The following is a 26,682-nucleotide window of genomic DNA, read 5'->3' as shown; positions in this document are numbered from 1 at the left end:
AAACATGATTATGATCTCTGCTGACATGTTTTTGCTAATAATATAAGGATTTGCCCCTCCTGAGGGTAAGTGCATTTTTGTAAAGAGGTCTTGAACCTAAAACATCATTCTAGAGCTAAAGGAATGAATTTCTACAGAAAGAATTTCAGGTTACAGCTTAGCTGGGGGAAATGAAGCCTTAAGTACTGGTTAATTTTTATTCTTTAATTATAATTGTTTTTACCCTATGCCTATCTTTATTTTATTGCCCTGCTTTTTTATGACTGGGTTTCCTCTAGTGTTCAAGTATAGACAAAGAATAAGCAGTAAAGCTTTTCATTTCTACTTGCATTTTATTTTTACTACTTATATTATTGGGCAAGGGTTTGAAACACTCAGCCTTCAACCTATTTTGCCCCATTCTGACAGTAGGTTTCAGGCCTCCTTTTCACCAAACTCAATTATTATGCTTGATATTCACCATAGAACTTCTACTTCTTCTGTTAAATTAAAACATGCAAACCTTTAATGGGAAAGGGCATATTTTATTCGTTAATGAAAAAACATGTTTTTATCACAATGCTTTCTATTCAAAGGTTGTGTTGTAGCATTTGTTGTGCATGTTTTTGTCCTGAATAAGAGCAGCAGGTTCTAACAGGCTAGCCCATTATTAGAATTTATTTCTTTTCATGAATAACAAGTTCATTATTTTAGAAGTTTAATCCTTTTCTCTAAAAGGGGCATACTATCTCTTTAGAAATTAATCAGTTTTTGCCTTCACATTTGGTCTTCAATTGCTGTATAGCATTGTTTCACTCTCTAAATTATGTGTCATAGCTATAGAGGTCCATGAATTGCTGCAGCTGTCGTTAAGGTGGCATTTTTCTATGGTCCATAGAATAAGCACTGTTTGTATCCTCTTTTCACAAACATTTTTTTAAAGTTCCCATGATGGTCTAAGAGAATATTCATTTTCAATTGGAATTAAAATTTGCATGGTAACAAATTGAAATAAAATCATGTATATAAATAATAATGACACAGTAGCACAAGGAACTTACTCAACTGATGAAATTCAAAGATTTCTGTGTACTTTGCTCTAAAACCAATCTTTTTTTCATTAACTTTCATTATAATTTTTCGTAGGACATGATCAACAAGAGACTCAAACAATAGTTGTTCCTTTCTTTCTTGGAAAGCAATTGGGAAGCAAATTTTATCAGACATTCCTAGAATAATTTAGTTAATGTAAGTCCTTCAAAGCATTAACCAGGTGGATTTTCTGCTTTTGTAATTCCAGTATGGTCAACGTCTGTGGTAAACATCACTGGAGATAAAGTACATCTTTATTTGGGAGGAGGAACTAGAATAACGTGTAGTCCAAGAGTACCGTAGTCACAAGCAATGGGAAACATGCAGTAGAGAGAGAAGAAAGCTGAAGGAGAGAAATAAAAAAGGATCGTATTTATTTTCATTTAAGTATAGTCAATATAGATGAATGAAAGTCTGTCTTCAGAGACTATTAATATTTATTTACTTTTCCGTTTGTGTCACATTGGGTAGTTGCTGCAGGAAAGAGGAAATACTCTCTTAGCTCTTCCTCATTTGATTTTCAGATGATTCCAGGAATGTTCTGCATTGGTGAAGTGGCAACAGGATCCAGCTATATGTCATTTAAGCCTAATCTGGGGGCTCAAAAAGGATTTTGGGTAGTTCCTGCAACCAAATAGTATTTACAATACAGAGAAACAGGCCTTGAAATCACAGAACCTTAAGACTAGAAGCAACCTAAAAGTTGTTTAAGCCAATCTTCCATGTTTAAATATTCTACAACAATCTTGATAAGCATCCATCCCATATGCTTGATGCTGTCAATGAACAGCTTCCCACAACCTCCTGGCTGGTCAGTTTCAAACTCAACCACATGATTGCTGACTACTGAAAGCGTTCTGCCCCGAAAGGAAGGACAATGAAAAAGCAGCTTTTCTAGGCAAGTCCCGTGTATCTTCCAGTTATGAATCTAAAAGATAATAATTTCCCCATTTCACCTCCCCCTGACCTAAATTCTTATGTCTCTTGCCTCAAATATGAGGAAATAATATTTTCTCTTCCATGCCTATTTGGCTTTAATATATGATATTATCACCAAAGTAAACAGCTCTTAACGAGCATGCTGTTCCAGTAATTCCTTGACTGACTGGTTCAATGTGTGTATGAGTCCCTTCCTGTAAGATAAATGTGCTAAAAATGACTGGCAAGTGCGTTAATATTAGTAGCAAATAAACTCAATTAAATATGAGTGTGAAAACTTTTGACATTGGCAGAGAAGAGTATTCTTAGCATAACAGGGAAGTTTATGGAAATCATAGAATATCCAAAATTCTATTCACCTCTTGGGTCATTAGAAGTTGTAGTTTTGCTGTTAAGGTAAATTACTCATTTTTTAATTAGATAACTAGACACCGCTTTTCTTCAACTAAACCTTAAATACATAATCCCATTTTCCTGCTCCTTATCTAGTTCATGTTTGTATACCAAACAAGAGCTATGTTTAACCTATTACTAAAGTTTCCTTTTTCTGTTTTTTTTTTTCAATGAAGACCTAGTTTTACTTGCACATTTTTCACGAGCATCAAATAGTGGATGATCTTTCAAGCTTGAACAGCAACAGTTGTATTGCTGAGGAAGGATTTCTTGTTTCAAATTGTCTAGGTAATGATTTACAGCTATTTTTGGTAATTCTCAAAATGACAGCTCCTTGAATTTTTCTGTATGCAGAAAAATTTGCTGGGCTAGCATCTTTCAGACCCCGGGAGGTTCATCCCAATCCTTGGCATGTGGGATCAAGGGAATGCTCTGAAATCCTCGCTGTAGAGGGAATTGACCTGTCCAACATTATCTTGTGATACATGTGAATGTTTGATGAGGTAACTCTAAATATCTGTGGACTCCTGAGGCCTGAGATTTGTGGCAGGATGAACCCACGTGTTGGGTGATATTACGTATAGGCCTTAGGCCTTCCAAGACCAAACCTGATAAGTTGAACCTATGATGATGGTTGAGCTCCTTTGAAGAGGACTCACAGTATTTTGCAGCATCTTGCTTCATACAGTATTCAATAAACGGTTGCTAAAAAGTGGAAAAGAGGGCCAGGCATAGGGGCTCATGCCTGTGATCCCAACCCTTTAGGAGGCTGAGGTGGGAGGATCACTTGAGCCTAGGAATTGGAGACCAGCCTGGGCAATGTAGTGAAGCCCTATCTTTACAAAAAATACAAAAATTAGCTGGGCATGGTGACATGTGTCTGTTGTCCAAGCTACTCGGGAGACTCAGATGGGAGGATCACTTCCGCCCAGGAATTCAAGGTGTCAGTGATCTGTGATCACACCATTACACTTCAGCCTGAGCAACAAAGCAAGACCCTGTCTCTAAAAAAAATTAAAAATAAATAAGTAAAATTAAAAAATGGAGAGGATGCAAAAAAACTACATAAGAATTAACATGCTGATGTAACTGGAAAATCAGGAAAAAGAAATTAACAACCTTTTCAACTTCTGAATATTTTCAGAAAATACATGTGGGTGCCACTGGTTATTGTAAGGCATGAGCTGGGGGGGAAAGCTGGAGAAGAAACCATAAAAGGAGAAAGGGAAGAAAGAACATAACAGGCAAGATAGGAGAGAGATAGAAATAATTTTTTTAAAAAAGAAGAAAAGAAAGTATATTTAATATATCTTTCACATCATTTCCTTACTCAAAAATCTTCAATGGATCTGCATTGCTTACAGGATAAATTTCAGCCTCTTTAAGCTAATGTTTAGTGTGTTCTGTGATCTGGATTGAACCTACCTCTTGAACACATACCTCTGGTTTATTTATTGACTGTCCCTGACTATTCCTTTAGGGTTTTTATATTCTTGTCTTTGCTCCCTAAGGAAAATCCCATGTACCCTTCAGGACACAGACTCAGGGACTACACTTAGAAGTTTTATACAGACAGCACTAATTGACTTTGTTTTTTATCATATTTACTTTACACCCCTTAACATTTTCCCTAATGCCCTCCTTAGATAGAACTCCCTTAACAGCAGGAACTCTGACTCCAATTCTATCAGATTATTTATGTATTTTTTATGTATGTTTTGCTTTTTTGTGTGTGGGTTTTTTTTTTTTTTTTTTGACATGTAGGATTTAGATAATTACAAAACTGTTTTTCCTACTAGTCTCCATTGTGCTACTTCTGCCAGCTACATAAGGATGCCTTCATCTTACTAAATTCTTCAGCCTCGGAAGATTTTTCCTACACAGTCAGTTTTTCAAAGACTCTCTTTTCTTTGAAATCAGCATTTAGTACTACAAGTAAAACAAAGAATCATCAACTTTTCCTGAGAGCTTTTACAGAAATTTGCCACATAGAAGTTATTTGATTGGCAAGAGTTTATATTTTTTCATGATGAGAGAGAACACTGAATTTAAAATGCTCAATAAAAGTAATACGTCTGAGGCACCTCTACTTCATATATTTTATAATAAAAAATGGATTGGAAAAATCAGATACCCAGGAGCTAGGATGAAAAAAATCTCATTTTTATAGAGCAGTAGAAGTTGAATTCCTGCAGCTCTCAAAATTTAAGTGCAGATTTGTCTTTAGAGCTTGCCTGGATGTGTGAATGGAGATTTGTAGTGAACCCTTATAATTCCATGGAATTTTGATATATAAACATTTCATATCAGAGAGCCATGAAGAGAAGGCCAAGAAGGTAGATTATTATAACTCAATTCATACTTGGGGATTCCAAGACCAAAACCAGTGAATTGAATCTATAGTATTAGTTGCATTTCTATAAAGAAAATTAACAAAAATTTTTGCAACATCATCTTTTTTTCAAGGAGCCAATTTACCCTATTTTTAAAAAATCTATATACTCACTAATCCCTGAGAATTAAAAGAACTTCTATAATTTTCATGAAGCATGAGAACCTTACATGACAATACACTGAAATGAAATTTAGCAAGATGGCCACCAACATATTGCTTATGAAATTTTCTAGCTAACTCTTAGGCGTCATGTTCACTCACACGCAGCCCGAAGTCCTCTAAGCCCTGTGTATAACTCCTGAACTTGAACGTTATGTGAGCATAAGTCCCATAGCAGTCATATAGCACACTCGGATAATTGCACAGGCCACTTGCAGAGTGCGTCCACAAGTGGTAGGAAAGTATTAAAAGAAAGAAGGTCCTGGATGAGATGACACAAATTACTTGAGTGTTATCTTAGGTCAAGCAGTAGTATATCAGTGTATCGGTGTGGCTGTTTTCAGGTTTGTTGAACTTTACCTTAGGGACTCATTTTGGTTTGGCCACTCCGAGCACATGTCATTTTTAGTAATTCATTTTTTGTCACAACCAAAATATTTTAGATGCATTGAAATAAACTTTGCTCACAGATTCTCCTTACACCTTGGTTCATTTTGTTTCCTTTTCCTGAAAAGTTTCTTCCCTTCTGTCTGTTAAAAATGCCACCCATGTGTCAAGGGCCAGCTCCAATCTCCACCTTTCTCATAAAGCCCTCCACAGCTGTCAGCCTGTGGTGATTTCTGCATCTTTTGAACGCCAGCATTATTTTGCTTCTTAGGTATTTGTTTATTGTCTTGTTTATCTGTTATTTTCTTCTATATAACTCTTTTTTCTCCAGCTATTATACATTTTATCTTTCTTAAAGACAGGAAAGTTTTCTAATACTTTGTGTACCAAACATGGCCTAGCATAGTGACTCTCCCTTGTAGGTACCCATTAAATATTTGTTGACTAGTTGATATAATTTGTTACCTTTATGTTACCTTTAACACTGTTTCTCAAGGAAAAAATATAAAACCTCTTAGATCCACACTTATGAACCCCATTCTGAGCTACTTTGCAAACCTTTCCTTTGTACAGTCATGACTTCATGTAAATAAATAATCTTGGTGCTGGAATGCATCTTGGTTGAAATTCATTGCAAGTCTCAGTTATCAGGAGATAGTTCAGATGATTCCAAATATTAATTTTAGAAGTTATCAGTGAAATAATACAAAAAATATTAAAATTCCCATGTTTCTAAGAATTCTACTGAAGTATTTCTCCCAGAGAGAAATACTATTTTAATAAACCCTATATTACTCTGAACTACGGGGAGGAAAAAAAATGCCCAGTCATTAGGACAAACTGTATTCAAAGCCCTAACAATGCACATATTTTCAATATTACTTCTAGAAAATACATTCAAAGGAAATAATTAAAGATGCACTCAAATACTTAGCTACAATGATATTCATTATAGCATTGAATATAATATATACACACATTTAAAAACCTAAATTACAATAAAATAGGTGGTCAGATAATTGTACATCATGCGGGGTGCCATTAGAGTGTGTATTATATGAAAATATTTAACAAAATGGAAAGATATTCACAATATATTATGTGGAAAAGATTGCAAATATAATTTTTTTAAGTACTGGAATTATATGCTCCAAATGTTGATATTAATGTCATTTTGCAATGAGATTATGGATTTCTAAACTTTCTAGAATGAAGGTATGTTACTTTTGCATAAAGAATTTTAAAAAATTAAAGATATTAAAAACTTAGCCAGTACTTTAGAATTCAAGTGTTTGCTCAGCCAGTACCTTAGAATTGCTCTATAGGGTCATATACCCTTCAGCCAAGAAACTATATTATTTAATCTTTTGAATTTTTCAAAAGATTATAAGACAAACTAAAGACAGCATCTCTCCTCTTGATGGCTAACTTCTTCAGAAAAGTGAATGAACATCTTATGACTAAAGCCAATCCATGAGATGAGATTGTGGGAAGCATGTTCTTCTTTGGCGACATTTGTGCTCATAGTTCTCACTTGATGTTGCTTGTAGGTCCATGGGAAGTGTATGTGTAAGCACAACACAGCAGGCAGCCACTGCCAGAACTGTGCCCCGTTATACAATGACCGGCCATGGGAGGCAGCTGATGGCAAAACGGGGGCTCCCAACGAGTGCAGAAGTAAGTAACAAGCCCACGATACTCAAAAGCTTTCTTTGTAAAGTCAACGTATCTGTGGACTCCTTGTTGTCTCTAGAAACACAACACAAAGTGGTGGGTGACAAACACTAGACCCTACACAAACATAGCCATATCACTGCCCACTGAGGCTTCAGCCACTGAAAACAGTTGCCGTTCATTACATTGCCAATGTGACTGTTTTGCCAAGAATATGTTGCCTATTTGCTTGGATACTTCGTGGGAGCTAAGAACTCTTTAATAATTTGACATAATAAAAACAGGAGGATGGCTCACACCTGTAATTTCAGCACTTTGGGCGGCCAAGGCAGGTGGATCACTTGAGACCAGGAGTTCAAGACCAGCCTGGCCAACATGGTGAAATCCCATCTCTACTAAAAATACAAAAAAAAAAAAGAAAGAAAGAAAGAAAAAATTAGCCAGGCATGGTGGTGTGCACCTGTAAGCCCAGCTACTTGGGAGGCTGAGGCACAAGAATCACTTGAAACCGGGAGGTGAAGATTGCAGTGAGCCGAGATCACACCACTGAACTCCAGCCTGGGTGGCAGACGGAAACTCTGTCTCTAAATAAATAAGTAAATACATGAGTAGACACAAGAACATCTGATTCTGTTGTACTCTCATTGCTGAGATGGTGAATTATAAACATGAAAATAGCTATTTTGAATTCAGTTCTCAAAACTACCCAATAAAGCAGGTGGTGTTAATCCCATTATAGAGATCAGGAAACTGAGGCTCAGTAAGATTAAGTGATTTGCCAAAGTTAGTAAATGATAGTGGGGACTTGATCCCAAGTTTCAAGACTCCACATTAGGTACTTTTCCCCATAATACCACATTGCCTTTTTTTTTCACTTTATGATGCTTGAAATGAAAGATTAGATTTGAAATTAAGGCAGTAAGTTAAGAATGAGATTTCTCTACAAGGACTAACTAACTTGAGGTTTGAGGCTGGAGATTAGATAGGAAGGTTAAAATATGGGAACATGAGCCATTTTTTCCTTTGCAATTTAAAATGTTCAGAGAAATGCGCATGCCCATCACAATGTTAACGCTCACAAACCTCTCTTTTACAAGAATTTAAAAGCAAGTTCTGTGGGTAAAACTGTGAGAAGTCTCTTCCCATACGTAATTTGGAGTCATAACTGATTTGTTTTTGTTTCTAGGAAATGTAAAGGATTTCCTGTAAGAATCAATCTTAAATTATCTTGTAATATACTTTTAAAAGATATGAATCTGGTCAGAATTTCATAACACATCAAGGAAACAATGAAAAACAATAGCACAAACATTTTCAAATACATTTGACCTCCACAAAAATCTGGATTCTTCTTCTAAATCACTCATGAAGAGAATCTAAAGAATTTCTCCTGAATTCCTAGGGTGACTTTCTGGCTCTTTCCACAGAAATCAGCTGCCTATCTAAATACATATAGAACACAGAGACATGTCACTTGATGCTATTGACTTATAATCTTAGAAATGCCTTTGAGGAATTGTTATATAATACATACTGCAGGCCTCTTCTGTAAGAAAATTGAGGCTTCAATAGGAGTCCACCTTCTACTCACCAGTTCAACAGCTGAAGAATAGTACTTCATGAAAGATAAATCAATCTACTTGCCAACTTACTAAGCTCTGTCCACCAGAATCTTCCTTCCAGGCTCATTAGTAAGCATGAATTCATGCCTGCATCTGCAATATGAATGCTCATTTCCACATAAGGCCTGACAATCTCAGCTTTTCTTAGCAAGGACAGGAGACCCACAGGGATGACCCTTGAGAAGTAACAGGAATGGGAATTGTGAAGTGTTACCAAAAGAGAGGGTAAAAAACTGGTTGTCACCCCTGTAATCTTTCCATAATAAATGTCTATCCCCGTTGGGAAGTTCATCATAATATCTCTGCCCAACTAGACAAATCTACACTTTGTTGATTTTCATGCATCTCCTGAAACTTATTTTTTTTTAATTAACAGCCTATAATGAAAAACTGGAAGGCTACACAAGAAACCCTTTAAAAAAAAGTAGTAACCTATTGAAATCAGGAAAAACAGGGTAAATGGGGAGGCCAAGGCTAGATTTCTCAATGGATACCTTTCTATATTGCTTTGATTTTTGTATTGTTAACTACTCAGAAACTAAAACTAAACATTAACAATCAGTTTATCCTATTTTTAGTTTATTTATTTATTTATTTTGAGACAGAGGCTGGAGTGCAATGGCGCAATCTCAGCTCACTGCAACCTCCACCTCCTGGGTTCAAGCGATTCTCCTGCCTCAGCCTCCCAAGTAGCTGGGACTACAGGTGTGTGCCACCGCACCTGGCTAATTTTTTTGTATTTAGTAGAGATGGAGTTTCACTGTGTTGGCCAGGCTGGTCTCAAACTCCTGGCCTCAGGTGATCCACCTGCCTCAGCCTCCCACGAGTGCTGGGATTACAGGTGTGAGCCACCACGCCTGGCCAACTCATCCTATTTTTAACTCTCTGAATATGAGATAACCCATCATTTTATTTTTACTTATTAGTGTTTCTCTCCACGCTTCTTATTTCCAGCCTGCAAGTGTAATGGGCATGCTGATACCTGTCACTTCGACGTTAATATGTGGGAGGCATCAGGGAATCGTAGTGGTGGCGTCTGTGATGACTGTCAGCACAACACAGAAGGACAGCATTGCCAGAGGTGCAAGCCAGGCTTCTATCGTGACCTGCGGAGACCCTTCTCAGCTCCAGATGCTTGCAAACGTAAGTAACCTGTGGTTTCCAGAAAATAGGCTGATTTGTACAAGAGATGAATCTCTTTATCCCTCATTCTGCTAACCCAAGAGAAGGAGGTCATTGAGGTTCTGAGATAATACACTCACAGATATCAGTTAATTTCTTCATTGATAAGAGGCAAGAATTTTCAACCAGTTGGGTGAAAACAGTATAATATTCATCAAAGTAATTTCCTTTCTCACTCTCCATAAAGTAAAATTATTTCCTATAGCACCGCATTTTGGTAAACAGGATGACTAATAAAAGAGAAAAAAGGGTGATGAAGAGGGGGAGCTATTTAAGATCTTAAGACTTTACTTGTGAGTAGAAGGTAGACAATAAATGGACTCAAGCTGATGAAATAAAGGGTAGTTACTGCACTTGGGTTATTCTTTTACCTTAACAGTGAACTTAAACATGAAAAAAGACTAGTTTTGGTTTCCTTATAAATCCATTTTGATTGACACTGCTCTAATGTATCCTCTCTATCATAACTAATTTAGGAAATCATATTAATTTTATGCTCTCCCCCAAAATACTAAACTCTTATAGCATGGGTTCTGCTTTTTTATTGACATAACTCTGAGAAGAGGTTTATTTGGAGGCCAGGCACGGTGCCTTATGTCTGTAATCCCAGCACTTTGGGAGTCCAAGGCAGGTGGATCGTTTGAGCTTACAAGTTTGAGACCAGCCTGGGCAACATGGCAAAACCCTGTCTCTACAAAAACTACAAAAATAGCTGGGTATGGTGCTGTACGCCTGTAGTTTCAGCTATTTGGGAGGCTGAGGTGGGAGGATGGCTTGAATCCAGCAGGCAGAGGTTGCAATGAGCTGAGATAGTGCCACTGCACTCCAGCCTGAGCAATAGAGCCAAACCTTTCCAAAAAAAGAGAGAGAGAGAGAGAGAGAAAGGAAGGAAAGGAAAGAAAAGAAAAAGAGGTTTATTTGAAAAAAGAATAGAATTTGAAAAGATCTATCCAATTCATAGGACATTATCTGAAATATGTGAATATAAAGGGTGCATGCAGGGCTTATGTAAATGTCAACTGTGGATGAATAGCTCATCTAACCACATCAGTATTTACCCTCTCTCAGCTCAGAAATCATCAGATAACAGAAGCCACTCAAGACTATTAATGGAGATTGACGATCATGCCCTTCCTTTCCCTACCAAGGACTCCATGTTCTAGCTCAAAAACAGTGACAGGAAGAAAGCACTACAATGGGAAATAAGCATTTAAAACCTTGGGGTTATTTGCGAGTTTTTTAAAGGAAAAACTATATTGCTCTTTAAAAATATTTTTTAACATCAGGGAGAAGATATCAATGTGCAATTTGAACAGGCTTGCTTGTTAAAAGCTTTTTCTCTTAAATAATGGCAGATAAAATATAGTACTGCTCACTTTCCACACCAAGCCCCAAATCTGGATCTGTGTCATAATATTTCTCCCAGCATCCTGTTTTACTCCTGCTCCTTGTTTGTACTCAGACTTTGTAATATTTAATAGGTTTCAAACAGATGTAGATTCAATGCCTTCACTGCCAATTGCCAGCTGTGTGACGTTATGCCGGCTATTGAAGCTCTTCGGACTTCAGTTTCTTCATATGTAAAATTCCTGCCTGTAGTGTAATGAGAACTATATAAGACAAAGTGTGTATATAAGATAAAAGGGATGGCACATTGCCTGTCATAGAATAAGCCCTCAAGAAACGAAAACTACGCCAGGTGGGGTGGCTCGTGTCTGTAATCCCAGCACTCTGGGAGGCTGAGGTGGGAGGATCACTAGAGCTGAGGAGTTTGAGACCAGCCTGGGCAACAGAAGAAGACCCTGTCACTATTTTTAATATTATATTTAAAAATAACAATAAAGAGGCTGGGCACAGTGGCTCAGGCCTGTAATTACAGCACTTTGGGAGGCCGAGATGGGTGGATCATGAGGTCAGGAGATGGAAACCATCCTGGCTAACACGGTGAAACCCTATCTCTACTAAAAATACAAAAAATTAGCCGGGCGTGGTGGCGGGCACCTGTAGTTCCAGCTACTCGGGAGGCTGAGGCAGGATAATGGCGTGAACCCAGGATGCGGAGCTTGCAGTGAGCCGAGATCGTGCCACTGCACTCCAGCCAGGGCGACAGAGCAAGACTCTGTCTCAAAAATAAATAAATAAAGAAATAAAATAACAATAAAGAAATAAAAATGAAAACTAGTATTATAATAACTGTCATGTCCTATAAGCCAGAAGGTGGAAAATAATACTATAGGGTTTCTGCTCTTTATTGATCAAAAATACCTTATTTAAAGATAATTACTTCCTTAAAATCTGCAGCTCCTTAGGGTCTAAAATATAGATCCTAATCTCCATGTGCTAACAAAATGGTCTCTGCTTATAATAATGGTGTCTTAGAACATAGTCCTGACACCATTTTGTACAGAATATGTTTAAATGAATAGATATATATACGTGTGTATCCCATAGCCTCAGACCACTAGTAGAAATGTCTAAAAATGAGAATGTCTGAACTACTAAGCAGATAAAAGAGAAAAGAAAAATAATTTGTCACTAACTTGGATAAGTTATCTTGTAGGGCAACAGGTAACATTTTCAAAAAGATACAGTTATATAGCATTTCCTTGAACAGTATGCTGTACAGTATACCTAATGTGTTCATGTATTCATTCATCCAGTTACTTTTATTGAGCGCCTACTATGTGCCAGGTGCTTAAGATGCATCAGAGAATAAGACAAAGATCCTTGCCCTCAAGGAGCTTATATTCTGATAGAGGAGACAGACAAGAAATATAACTAATAAGTGAAATATACAGTATGTGAGAAGTTCATAAGGGCTAGTGTCATCAAAGAAGAAAAAAATAAAACAAGAGGGAAGGGATCCAGGGAGCCAAGGGCTTGGGGTGGGAAGAGGAGTGGCAGGGTACAGTAAGGGACAGGATGATGAGGGTAGTCCCCAGCACTGGGAAGGTGAGATTTCAGCTAAGATTTGAAGACAGTGAAGAAGTTCACCAAAGAGTTAACTGGGGAAAGAACATTCTAAGGAGAGGGAATACCTAAAGTGAACGTCTTAAGACAGGAAGGTGCCTGATGTGACAAAGGAAATAACATGGGGGTTAGCGTGGCTGCATCAGAATGAGAGTTGGGGGTGTCAGGAGATGAGACTAGAGAGGTGACTGGGGAGGGGAGAAAATCTAATATGTACTGATGGGCCACTGTAAGCTCACCAGCTTTTACTTGGAGTAAAATGATGAGCCACTGCAAGGGTTTTCAGCAGAGAAGTGGCATGATCTGACTTAGTTTTCAAAAGACTGTTCTTGTGTTACACAAAGGCAGCTCAATTCATATTGAACTTGCACTTTCAGCATTCAGCTTTAGTTGAAGTTAGCAAGCAAACTAGTGATTCTCAACGTGTGGCTCTTGGACCAGCACCATCGGCATCACCTGGGAAATGTGTTAGACTTGCAAATTCTCGGACCCTGAGACAGATCAACTGAATCAGAAATTCTGCAGATGGGGCCCAGCAATCCGAGTTTTCACAAGCCCTCCAGGTGATTCTGATGCACAGTAAAGTTTGAGAAACACTGATCTCAATAAAGCATGACCCGCCCCCCCCAAATTTTACATTGGTTAACAAAGCCAGTTTCTAACATTTTGCTAACATTTGAGCCTCTTCTATGTGCTGGTGTAGCAAACAGCTAGTCACTTCCATTAGAATAAAGAGTAGAATACCAAGGGGAATAGTGCAAGAAAACGTTGGAGGATTGATTGGGGCTAGATTTGAGAGGGCCTTAACTGCCAACCTAAAAATGTTGGTATTTATTTTCTAGGGTACTAGGAGCCATCACAATAATTCAATTAGTATAGTGTGATATATTTGCAATGTATTTTAATGATGTATAGCTCAGATTAATTTCAAAGCATTACATATTATTCATTGCATTTTACTTTACTGATTTTTAAATTGTTTGGCTTTGTAAAGTCATAAGATAGGTAAATGTACAAAGAATTAAAACAGATGAAGCCCTTTTATAGTGCCTAAGTCTGACCAATTAAAAAGAGAGAAAAGAAAACACTTACTGGCAAAGTTGGAGCCAAAATAAATACCTTTTTGTTTATTTTGTTTTAGTTTTGTTTTTTGTTACTGTTCTATGTTCAAGATATGGCTCATATTCTTACTAAATGTAAAAAGGTCACCAGCCCTAGCTTTTTAAATCCTAGGATACTCATAGCTTCAGAGTTTTATAAAAAGAGTATGAAAGAGGAGTTAGGAAAAAAAGTGACCTCTTGTTAGTAGTTACTGTTACTTATACAGCTCATCTAGAGACTTGTGCAAAACAAGTTTTATAGGTTTTTGTTCCCAAACTACCAGGTCTGTGAAAAACATAAGCAAATTGTGAGAATGCAGCTAAAATTAAACAACACCCGTAACTTTTTATTATTTTTTCAATCCATGAAAATGTCTGAACATTCATCAACGAACTTGAGCAATTAGAATATTTTTAAAGCTTATTCCTTCACTCAACTCATTCTTACTCAGTGCTACTATGTGCTAGGTGTGCTAGTTTCTGGGAATTACAACTGTAAGCAAAAGAGACACCGTCTTTTGACAAAGCTAACAAAGTCTAGTGAGTTATCTGTAATGTATACATACACATATGTGTATATAGGCAACTAGTGGTATACACACACACACTCATACACAGAAGTATAAGTATTGTGTTACAGAGTGTGGAGGGGAGCACAACAGAGGGGCAGTTAGCAAGAGTGGAGTGTTCTGAGTTTTGAGAACCTGAGACCTGAAGTTTAATGGAAATTAACAAAGCATGAGTAGAGATATTCCCAGCAGAGAGAAAAATCAACAGGATTTGCCAAAAAGGAACAGAAGGAAGAAAGAATGTAGCATATTTTGACAACTGAAAAAAGTCCTGGCCAAAGAGACAGGAAAGAGCGAGGAGGTGGTTAAAGCAGTGTGAGGATGAGGGAAGTAGGGCAGGTAAGTGGTTGGCTGAAAGTGCCTGCATCTTGGACATCTCAGTCAGGGAGCAAGAGTAACTCTCGAGTTGAACTACCAACAAGTAGTTGATAATCAGTCCATGTGCGTCATCTACTATAATTGCCTGGTTGATATTTATAGATATAGCCAAGTATATTTATAGATAATACCCAAGTACCAGAAGACCAAAGGCTCCAAAGTCATTTCAAGGAAAACTCCATCAAGACCACATTAAGATACTCTTAAAAAAAAAAAAATTGCCCTGAAACATAATAAGGTAATTGTAACATATTTGTCTGTAATTCCAACATAATTGTAACAAGTTTCTGATCCCCTTATATGTTGTTATGGATTCACCTACATCTGGCTACTGAAAAACTTGAAGCTAAAAACTACTACTACTAAGTCATGTTAGTAATCATTCCTAGTTAACAAATACTTGGATGGTACTTAATGCACCAAGTAGGAAAATTATGAAAATAACCAACACCAATTTAGTTCTTTTAGCATAATGTATAGGAGGTAGATGGGCTCATAGGGAAGATCTGTATTTCTTTCTTTCCCTCTCCAGACAGCTCCCCGATCCCTGGGTAGGCTTCCCTAGGAAAGCCTATCTCCATTCACTTTGTGACTATTCTAGGATACATTTGGGGCAGAGATGCCTGTGTCTGCTTCCCTAGCTTATGTTTCCTTACCGGCATCTGCTTCCAGAATATTACTCTGGTTCTTCTCTTCTCTTTTTCTGAGACTGCAGTAGATCCCAACATTTATCAGCACATCCAGTTCTCTCTACCTACATACTCTCTACCTACGTTGTTTGATTGGCAGTATGTTTGAGAGCATTTTCATTATTCTTTAGTAATATTTTCATATCATTAATTCCCTCCTTAGTAGATGTATCCCTATGTCACCTCTTTGTCACTGCTTCAGTTATAACTGATAAAAAAGCTTATGACAAACAAGTTAACATATTTAACATTTATTAAGTACCTATAATTACCAGATTTCATGTGAGGTGCTGACAGCGATATTCTTATAGCTAGATGTTTTCCCCCCATTATTTCCCACTTTACTTTTATGAGGAAGGTAGTATCAAGAAAACAAGTTGATATTTTAAAAATTTAAACTATTTCAGTGTGTGGTTCCATCAACAACATGTACAATGTTATTCAAAATAACAATTTTATTATATTTATTTTACTGAGCTTACCAAGGCAGAAAAGCAAACTGCTACTCTGTGTGTGGTCTGCAGACCAGCCGCATTGGCATCATCTGGTTGCTGATTAGCAATTCAGAACCTCTGATCCTACCCCAGAGCTATTGAATCGTATTAAAGGTTCAGAATAGCCAGGCATGATGGCACACAGCTGACATCCCAGCTCCTCAGGAGGCTGAGGAGGGAGGATCACTTGAGCCTCCAAAATTCGAGGCTGCAGTGAGTTAGGATCACGCCACTGCACTCCAGCCTGGGCAGCAGAGAAATTTCCCATCTCTTAAAAATTTTTTTTTAAGGTTGAGAGTGCTCTTGAATGCTTTTCAACAAGGGTTCTATGCACTTAATCTACAGTTAAATTTTTCAGAGTTAGCCAGAACAGCCTAGTTAAGCAAACATCCAAATTAACGAAGGTTTACATCTATATCTGTGTGCATATAGACTTAGAATATTTTAGAATAAATTATGTAGAGGTTTACTGAGAAAAAATGGAAATCTGAATAAATATGTTTCTGTGGTACAGCATTTTCCAGAGTTTGATCTGCAGAGCTCTAATTCCATGAAATGTTAATAGAAATTATGTGAGGGGAAATTTTGCTATGGCCTTCAAATTTAGGAAATAAATTAATCAAAGGTTTCTTCACTTCAGGATGTCTCAGAGCCTAATATGCTAATGTTTATTATAAACCTGTTTCGGAGTTTTGACATCTCTCCAATTTAACCAGAGAATGCTTTTCTTTCAAAGCATCTTTTGGGACCATGTTCTATAGCACACACTGGAAAATGTTGTTATACTGGCCATTTATCTATATGAAGACTTTACTTGGGAAGACACATGCTAGAAGATTTTTTTCTATATATTTGTTCCCCATTTCCAAGTGCTAGAGCCTACAAATGCGTACCAAGGAAATAATGAACCCTACATTTCTATCAGTGAAATAATCATAAACATAATATTAACTAGGCTTGGGCAATCTAGTCTATTGGACTGCCAGCAATGAACATATGACAGCCCTTTTCTTCTTCTCTCTCTTCTTTTCCAGTTTTTATCTTCTCAAAAGTTAGAACTGGGCCAGGTGTGGTGGCTCACACCTGTAATCCCAGCGCTTTGGGAGGCCAAGGCCGGTGGATCACCTGAGGTCAGGAGTTCGAGACCAGCCTGGCCAACATGGTGAAACTCTGTCTCTACTAAAAATACAAAATTAGCCAGGCATGGTGGCAGGCACATGTAATCCCACCTGCTTAGGGGGCTGAGGCAGGAGAATCGCTTGCACCTGGAAGGCGGAGGTTGCAGTGAGCCAAGATTGCGCCATTGCACTCCAGCCTGGGAGCCTCCAGAGCAAGACTATGTCTCAAAAAAAAAAAAAAAAAAAAAAAACCATTGAAAACCTGAAGCAACAGTTGAGATAAATTTACTATAAGCACATAAGTTGTAGCTCAATTTAGTTCAGAAAACATTTATTGAGTGCTTCCCCTGTGCCAACATTAAGTCTGTGAAAATCAGAAGATCTTCCCTAAGAGATGTTACATTCTAGATGAGGAGAAATGTATAATAATAGATCATTTCAGTACTCTGTGGTGGTGATGATGATGACAATATCATAGTAATTGCTGACGTATATTGAGTGCATACTATTTTCTGGTCACTATTCAAAGGGCTGTGTATGTTTTCACTTTTTTAACTGTCACTAAAGCACTTCAATGTAGGTAACATTATTACCACCCATTTTACAAGAGGAAAGTGCAATGAAAAAGATACAGCAAGTGCCTTAGGGAGAGTGTGGGGGTGAGTGAGGACAATTTAGGGAAGACTTCCTTGAAAAGATCCCTCCCTACTTCTTAGATGGCTGTTTCTGTTTTTTCCTGTAAAATTGCTGAAACACAGTTTGTCCTGATTTCTTTTTTTTTTTTTTTTTTGTTCTTTTGAGACGGAGTCTCTCCCTGTCACCCAGGCTGGAGTGCAATGGCGCAGTCTTGGCTCAGTACAACCTCCGCCTCTTGGGTTCAAATGATTCTCCTGCCTCAGCCACCCGAGCAGCTGGGATTACAGGTGCTCGTCACCACATGCAGCTAATTTTTGTATTTTTAGTAGAGACAGGGTTTCCCTATGTTGGCCAGGCTGGTCTCGAACTCCTGACCTCAAGTGATTCACATTCCTCGGCCTCCCAAAGTGCTGAAATTTCATGCGTGAGCCACCGTGCCCAGCCAGTTTGTCCAGCTTTCTAATCTCAGTCGTTTTTAATGAGTTGATCTAGAAAATGAAACAAACTGATGATGTTCTTCCTCACAGCATCTATGATACATGTAATAAAATACTTACCTGGACATGTTGATTCATTCAACAAATATTGATGGCATTAATCTTGGGGTTTTGTTTGCAGTTAGGTAGATAGTTTCCTGCCAGGTTAAGCCAAGGACTTACTGGTTCCACGAATTTTCTAAGAGATTGTTTTTCCTCCCACTCTCCTGAGAAGCACCATGCTAAATGCTATGGTTTTATGTGTACATTTTTACTTAATGGTTATAAATTCATCAAACCTGAAGAAACGAGGCCCTGAACCAAATCTTCTAGCCAATAGATTTATTTCTTGTGAGCAGTTAAATCATCCCTGTTCTCACTTCCTCTTTATTTCAACCTTAATCAGAGTCTACTGTTGGACCCAGCACAATCAACTACACATTACCATGCCAAGAAATCACTTCTGAGGATCCCAGGGATGTTGTTTGTTTTTTTAAGACTAGGGAGATCACTGAAACTGAATTTATTTCTACAGCTTAGGAAAAAAAAATTTTTTTTAAAGGACAGTGCATTTAAGGTCTGTAAACACAAGGGAAAACATGAATCTCTCCAGCTGAACCTAGGGCTGAGAACAGAAATGGAGGCTCAAAGTGACTCATTGCTCAGGCACAGAAAGAAAAAGGGGAATGTAATTCTCACTGTGTACTGAGGTACTTTGAGGAATCTCATCTCTCTGTTCTAAAAGAGGATAGTCTCTTTTAGAGTAACTCACTTGAAACCTCTAAAGTCACCTATGTGACTTTGGTAACCTATAACACAGGTAGATTTTTCTATAGCAGGCATATTTTTAAAATGTGACAGCAGGGGTGGTGGCTCACGCCTGTAATCTCAGCACTTAGGGAGGCCAAGTGGGCAGATCACCTGAGGTCAGGAGTTCAAGACCAGCCTGGCCAACATGGTGAAACCTCGTCTCTACTAAAAATACAAAAATTAGTTGGGAATGGTGGAGGGTGCCTGTAGTCCCAGCTACCTGGGAGGCTGAGGCAGGAGAATCACTTGAACCCAGGAGGCAGAAGTTGCAATGAGCCAAGATTGCACCACTGCAGTCCAACCTGGGCAACAGAGGGAGAGTCTGTCTCAAAAAAAAAAAAGAAAGAAAGAAAGAAAAAAGAAAGGAAAAAAAGAAAAGAAAAAAAAAGAGAATAACCTTCCTAGACAATTGTGTACTGGCTTTTGCGGCAGGGTTCGTGGTGGGAGGGAACCCTGACCTGATTCACACCATTTAGCAATTTCTGTGGTTGAAACATTCTCACCACGGCCAGTTTCAAACTCTCAGGTCATTTTTCATCAGGAAGTCAGACTCAGACTCTGAGTCAAAAGTAGAATGGTTTGGACAAGGTCTTGCCTCCACTTTCACAGCCCCACTTCTCTCACCTCAAGTCATTGGTTCCCAAACCTGGCTGTGGGTCAGAATCACCAGGGAGCACTTACTCAAAATATGCAATCTTAGAGTCCTGCCCAGAATACACTGAATCAGAATCTCCAACAGGGTGTCCGGACAGAAATCTGCATTCCTTTAAAAAGCATCATTGGTGATTCTGATTCAGCCTTTTGGTCTCCTGGCCAGCATTTGAAAACCACTGCTTACAGCAGTCTTGTCTCTAGCATAAGCTCTCTTTAAAAAAAAATTAATTAGCTGAGCATGATGGTATGCACTTGTAGTCCCAGCAACTCAGGAGGCTGAGGCAGGAGGATCACTTGTGCCCAGGAGTTTGAGGCTGCAGTGAGCCATGATCATGCCACTGCACTACACAACCAGGGTGGCAGAGTGAGACCCTAAGTAAAAAAAAAAAAAAAAAAAAAAAAAAAAAATCCTCACTTTAGAAGAATACACTGTTTGAAACAGGTGTTTAAAGAAATGCCTGTAGAACAGAATTAACTCCTTTTAGGAAACAACCAGTTAATTCCTTTACAATAAATTTATTGACTTTTATGCCAAGACACATATTTTAAACTATTACATAGTCTTTCTCCATATTAAAAGGAAAATCAGAAAATGGAAAAGAAAGCAGAATTCATTCTCTGTCAAAGTAAACAACCTCTTGAAAGATTGGCATGCCCTTCCTTCCTCCCTGATGGGCCAAAATAAATGTAGTCAATTGCCTTTTAGCACAGAGTGAATAAAAATAAACTTGGTCTGTCTGCCCTAAAACCCAAACCAAGCATTTACCAAGATAGCATCTGGTTTCATGGCTACCTACCCAAATGAACGAGCTATCTTTGTAAAGAAAGGGTTATATCATCCAGATCTTTTTTTTTTTTTTCCTTCTTTCTGGCTTAGGTGAAAACTACTCAGCTGTTGGAGATGCAGGTGCTTTGGGTGGATGACTCTCTTGCCTCAGTCTCTATTGCCATTCTTCACACTCTACTCAAATAGCCCCTTCTCATGATGCTCTCAGGAAGAGTCTCTGCATTTCCGTTTGCACTGATCTCTCTTAAACAGTTATTTCATTTTACCTCCTGTATAGTGATGCTTCCATTTCAGTCTATCTTTCAAGTATAATTTTTACACTAATTAAATCCAGAATACCTTACCACAATTACACATGTAAGAAAACATAAGCACCTTTCATTTGTTTATTCTCGTGCCTGTGAACCAGTCCATTCCTTCCCAAAGGTTATTGAGGTCTCTTCAAATAGTAACTTGTGGGCTTTTTCTTTCAAACTGTAGGTTTGGCAAAGTCACATGAGTTCATTTTATACCATATAAACAACATAGACATCCTTGTTTTATATTGAAAGCAACTGTGAGTGATTCCAGCATAGAATCAATATGAAGTAACTGTTTGTGGAAACCACACTTTAAATAGAACAGTAACTTGGCAGTAATAGTTGGGAAACTTTAATCTCAGCTTTTTTTTTTCAAATCCAAGAAGTAAAACCAGAGTTTAAGAAGTGAGAGAAATAGAGAAAATAGATATGTCATAACATAATAATCATACTAAGAAAATCCTTTAAAAAGATTAAATAACACATATTGAAATTCATCAAAGAAAAGAGAAGCTACGATTATTTTTTATTTTTTATTTTATTTTTTTTTGAGGCAGAGTCTCACTCTATCACCCAGGCTGGAGTGCAGTGTCATGAACATGGCTCATTGCAGCCTCAAACTCCTGGGCTCAAGCAATTCTCCTGCCTCAGCCTTCTGAGTAGCTGGGACTACAGGCATGTGCCATCATGCCCAGCTAATTTTTTAATTTTTTATTTTTAGTATAGACAGGGTCTCACTATGTTCCCCAGGCTGGTCTTGAACTCCTGAGCTCAAGTGATCCTCCCACCTTGGCCTCCTAAAGTGCTGGGATTACAGGCTGGAGCCACTACACCCAGCCAAAACTTTACAAATTGATGGATAATAAAAATCAGTCACATTTGGGAAGAGAAGTGGACGAGGTCATGAAATTCTCTAAAATGTCTTCCAAGAAGAAAGTGGAATGCAGTAATTCACTGAATAAATAAATAGTATACCATTCTACTTTTGATGAGGACATGTAATAATCAAGCAAACAATTAGAAAATATCAAAATCTTCAGAAGGTCTGGACAAAATTAGAAGGTGCATAAAGAAGAGAATGAGCATTTGGTGAATGGCTGTCATGGACCAGACCTCATGGTAGGTAATTTAGCAATGTTTATGTGCTAAGTTATAGCTTTATGTGCTATATTTTCTATTTTACAAATGAAGACACTGAGACTTAAATTGATTACAGTTGTCCCTGTTCCTCCATCCGCAGTATCCTCGAGGGATTGGTTCCAGGATCCCCGAGGATACCAAAATTCGTGGATGCTCAAGTCCCTTATATGAAATGGCTTAGTATTTTCATATAACCTATGCACACCCCCCCCCCCCCCCCGTATACTGTAAATCATCTCTAGGTTACTTATAATACCTAATACAATGTAAATGCTGTGTAAATAGTTGTTATACTGTAGTGTTTAGTTGTATTGTTGTATTGCTATTTTTTACTGGGTTTCTCCTCAAATATTTTTGATCCACAGTGGGTTGATTCTATGGATGCTGAATCCACGGATGTTGAGGGATGACTGTATATAATTTGCCCATGTTCACATAGCTGGTCAGTGCCAAGGCTGGGATTTGAACCCAGGTTAGTCTGACTACAAAGATCCCATGACCTGCAAAGATCCAAAGAACTGTATTACACACCGTGACCCAGTTAATGATAACAGAATCAAAACCCAAAGGAAGAAATAATAAGATATATATTTTAAAGGCAAAAATAATGTTTAAAGAACCTAGTTTTTTTGAAAAAAAAAAAAAAGTAAAAGCCTTTAGTTTTGTAAGGCCCTGCTTACTGATAAATAGCCATGTAGTATTTGAATCTAAAGAACTGATTTCATCCTAAGGAATCTTAGTATAGGAAAGATGGAAATGACTGGAGAATATTCCAGATAGGCCAACAAAAACCATCAAGAAAAGAGATACTAATGAATAAGTGTGAAAGATGATAAATATTGTCAGATTATCCAGGAAATTTCTCAAGGATACTACAGCAACTTTCTATAAATACTCAAAAGGTGTAAGGGGGAAGTAGAGGTGTGGCAAAAAATAATTTACTTTCCTTGAACAAAGAGTTCTAATTGGATATAATTGGGTGAAAGGAATTTCAGATTGATTAATGTGAAAGAAATTTTGCTGCCAGTGAAAGGTACTTAAGGGTGGAGAATGTCCCCTATCAAGTTAGAATAAATAACTTTTTTTTTTTTTTTTTGAGACAGGGTTTTTGCTCTGTCACCCAGGCTGAATGGAGTGCAATGGCATGATCACAGCTCACTGCAGCCTTGACCTCTTGGGTTTAAATAATCCTCCCATCTCAGCCTCTCGAGTAGTTGGGACTACATGCACATGCCACCACACTCAGCTAATTTTTTTTTTTTATTTTTTGTAGAGAGGGGCTCTTGCTGTGTTGCCCAGGCTGGTCTTGAACTCCTGGGCTCAAGTGAACCTCCGGCCTCAACCTCCCAAAGTACTGAGGTTACAGGTGTGAACCACCGTGCCTGGAAATAACTTTTCTTACAAAAAATAAATAATAAAGCTGGACTGACTGAAGCATTAAATATAGGATATAGTCTTGCTCTGGGAAGGTACAGAATAATCTGCTTTGTTTTGACCATTTGAGTTTACCATAGATTTGTTGGGGTGGGTTTCTGTTTCTAGTATCCAGTATCCAGTACTGCAATCCTGTGGTGTTAAGATATTCTTCATAGAAACCTATAAAGAGCAGTATGGACCTTCTAGGAGGTTCATCAAAACATAAAATCATTTCATGATTGTTGCTTATTAAGATGCACGTTCATTTATTAATGTAACAAAGGTGAGTGATTTGCTAAAATGGGTCAGGCATTGACCTAGGTTTGGGGGATACAGCGATAAAACGATGTGGTTCCTATCCTCTAGCCCTTTACAATGCACTATAGTGACAGCAGTGAGGTGAAAAATCAGAAGATTATTGGAGGCCAAAAGATCATCAATTATTAAGAAATATTTTTTAAATGACACAAATCATTCAATTTAAAAAACTCAACCTAGATTTATTCAGTGCCTCTCATGTGGCAGGCCTATTCTAGTCACTGTCTGTACAACAAAATTGTCTCTATCCCCGTGGAAATAGACTCTAAATAAATTTACCCAAGTAAATATGTAATTAAAAGCTATAATAAGTGTTATGAAAAAAAAAGAGGAGCATGACAGATTATGGCAGGATGAACCGCATCAGTTCAAAGGCGAGATTGAAGATAGACACAGTTAGGTTTGTTTCTCCAAAGGAAAAAGGAGCTAGGGATAACTCCAGTTCCTGGCTAGGTGCCTGCATAGATTGGAAATACAGGAGGCTGAACAGGTGGAAAAATAAGGAAGGAAGGAAGTGAGTACGGGAGGGAGGGAAAGGGGAAGGGGAAGGAAAGGAAAGAAAAAGAAGGAGAGAGGGAAAGAAAGAAAAGAGAAAAGAAAAGAGGGAGGGAGGGAGGAAGGGAGAGAATGGTGCACCCAAGTTTTCCCATGATAAAATATGTCTGTATATGCAAAAGTGCTTTCTTCAGCTTTAATTAAAGTAGCAAATCAAGAATACAAAATTGGCTTTTTAGCTGCCTAAGATCTCTTAGATATACCCAGGAATAGATAGTAACTGGCCCAACTACAACTAGTAAACATGAAAGGAATGATACAGAAATTAAATAGGGAATCTGAGCAGTAGTCACATAGCAAGCATTAAAAATAAAGGCTATGGCTGGGCGCCTGTAATCCCAGCATTTTGGGAGGCTGAGGCGGGCAGATCACTTGAGGTCAGGAGTTCAAGACCAGCCTGGCCAACATGGTGAAACCTTGTCTCTACTAAAAATACAAAAATTAGCCAGGTGTGGTGGCACACACCTGTAACCCCAGCTACTCAGGAGGCTGAGGCAGGAGAATCGCTTGAACCCGGGAAGTGGAGGTTGCAGTAAACCAAGATCACGCCATTGCACTCCAGCCTGGGCGACAGAGCAAGACTTGTCTCAAAATAAAATAAAATAAAGGCTATGACTTTTGTATTTATTTGCATTATGCATTTAAATGTGTATAGAAGACAGGAAACAGACTTAAATACTGTACATTTACTTTTTAAAGCTTTAGAGGCAGATCTCATGCGCCTACCCCTCTTTTGGGTAGGATGTACAAAAACTCAGGAGACACTGAACTTCAGTAAATGAAAGGCAAATCATAATTCAGATGGTTTTCTTATTAAACTGATTCAAGCGTAATTTTTTTTTTTTTTTTGAGACAGTCTCGCTCTGTCGCCCAGGTTAGCGAGCAGTGGCGTGATCTCAGCTCACTGCAACCTCCACCTCCCGGGTTCAAACGATTCTTGTGCCTCATCCTCCCAAGTAGCTGGGATTACAGGTTTGCACCGCCACGCCCAGCTAATTTTTGTGTTTTGAGTAGAGACGGGGTTTCACCATGATGACCAGACTGGTCTTGAACTCCTGGCCTCAAGTGATTTTACCTGCCTTGGCCTCCCAAAGTGCTGGGATTACAGGCATGAGCCATCATGCCTGGCCATAATTTTATTTGAAATTAAATACCTCTTGAATATTGTGGAACTAGCTACCATTGAACATAATGTATATAACATTGCAAGGATCAATAGAAAAATGTTCCCTAGGATAGTAAAGGGGTACCATATGGCCTTTCACAGAGTAAAGCACATTTACAACTTTTTCTTATCTTTTTATAGCTTTTCATCCACTAGCAAAAATAGTTGATAGCAGAAGAAGAAAACAGTGCCAAAAAGAAAAAAAAGATAAAAGATCTCATTTTTTCTACTATTTAACTTCACACTCTATTTATATATAACAGTTCAAATTGTGTCCTTTCTTCTTGAAGCTGTGTCTCGAAATCATCTCCCTTAAGTCCCCCTTGCTCTAAGAATTCAGCAGGCAGCTGGGCAGCTTTTGGAATGACTTCACTATTAAAAATCCCCCTCAGAAATTCTGTAGGGCCTTGTCCTTTTCAGGAGAAAACAATGTTGGGAGCCTGGAGGCGCTGCCGAGGGAGTGGCCGCGCGGAGGGAGTGGCCGCCGGGGTCTTGGTGAAAGATCTTGACAAGCAGCTTCTTTCCCAGCTAACGGCCTTGAACTTTGAGTTCTGTTTTTAGAAAAGCTAAATCAGGAGCAAATACTTTTAGGGTGTTTTTCTCCCAGTGTAGCTTTTATAACAAAATAACAAAAGTTAGAGCCATCAGGTAATATTAAAGGAGGCCAGTTTCAGAGCGGTAAGATGCTGAATTCCATTGGTGGTTTCAACAGCGAGCTTAAGATCACAGATCACTCCCTCAGTGGAAGACAGGCAGACTCCTAGAGTTCTAGTGGAAGGTGGGAATAAAGATGAACCGGCAGCAATTACCTCCTTCGACTCCATCATCAAAGGCTATAGCAATCCCTTCGGAATAAAGGGAGCCATAATGGTTCCATTATGTTCCTGTTTTGTGCTTGTGTTTGTATACTTTTTATATTCATGCAGGTTGACCGCTGTGACTCTTGTCCTATATGACATTTCAGGGCAGCAGGACCATAGATCACACCCTCCTTTTTTTCAACATACTCTGATCTACAAAATAAGAGTAATAGGTTAATTTTTTTTCTTTTCTTTTTTTTTTTTTTCAATTGAGACAGGGTCTTGCTCTATCACCCAGGCTGGAGTGCAGTGGCGTGATCTCGGCTCACTGCAGCCTCCGCTTCCCAGGTTCAAGCGATTCTCCTGCCTCAGCCTCCTGAGTATTTGGGATTACAGGGATGCACCACCATACCCAGCTGATTTTTGTATTTTTAGTAGAGACGGACTTTCACCATGTTTCTCGGGCTGGTCTCTAAATCCTGACCT

General features: G+C 38.3%; 1 protein-coding gene and 1 long non-coding RNA gene across 3 annotated transcripts in view; one reads left to right on the top strand and one right to left on the bottom strand.

Annotated features, from left to right (window-relative positions):
- Window positions 1-26,682, top strand: part of NTN4 (netrin 4) — a 133,039-nt gene that overhangs the window by 70,424 nt on the left and 35,933 nt on the right. For both annotated transcript variants that reach the window (XM_004053698.5, XM_019039356.4), the window contains exons 4-5: window positions 6,895-7,021; window positions 9,595-9,783. In XM_004053698.5, coding sequence (XP_004053746.4) covers window positions 6,895-7,021; window positions 9,595-9,783 — 316 coding nt within the window. The remainder of the gene's footprint in view (window positions 1-6,894; window positions 7,022-9,594; window positions 9,784-26,682) is intronic.
- Window positions 22,826-26,682, bottom strand: part of LOC101153439 (uncharacterized) — a 148,867-nt gene continuing 145,010 nt past the window's right edge. The window contains exon 6 of the long non-coding RNA XR_008670227.2: window positions 22,826-26,409. This is a non-coding gene — a long non-coding RNA (uncharacterized lncRNA). The remainder of the gene's footprint in view (window positions 26,410-26,682) is intronic.

Source organism: Gorilla gorilla, chromosome 10, assembly GCF_029281585.2.
Source record: "Gorilla gorilla gorilla isolate KB3781 chromosome 10, NHGRI_mGorGor1-v2.1_pri, whole genome shotgun sequence".
Lineage (NCBI taxonomy): Eukaryota > Metazoa > Chordata > Mammalia > Primates > Hominidae > Gorilla > Gorilla gorilla.
The sequence above is the reverse complement of the archived record's forward strand: the minus strand, read 5'-3'. Positions and strand labels throughout refer to the sequence as shown.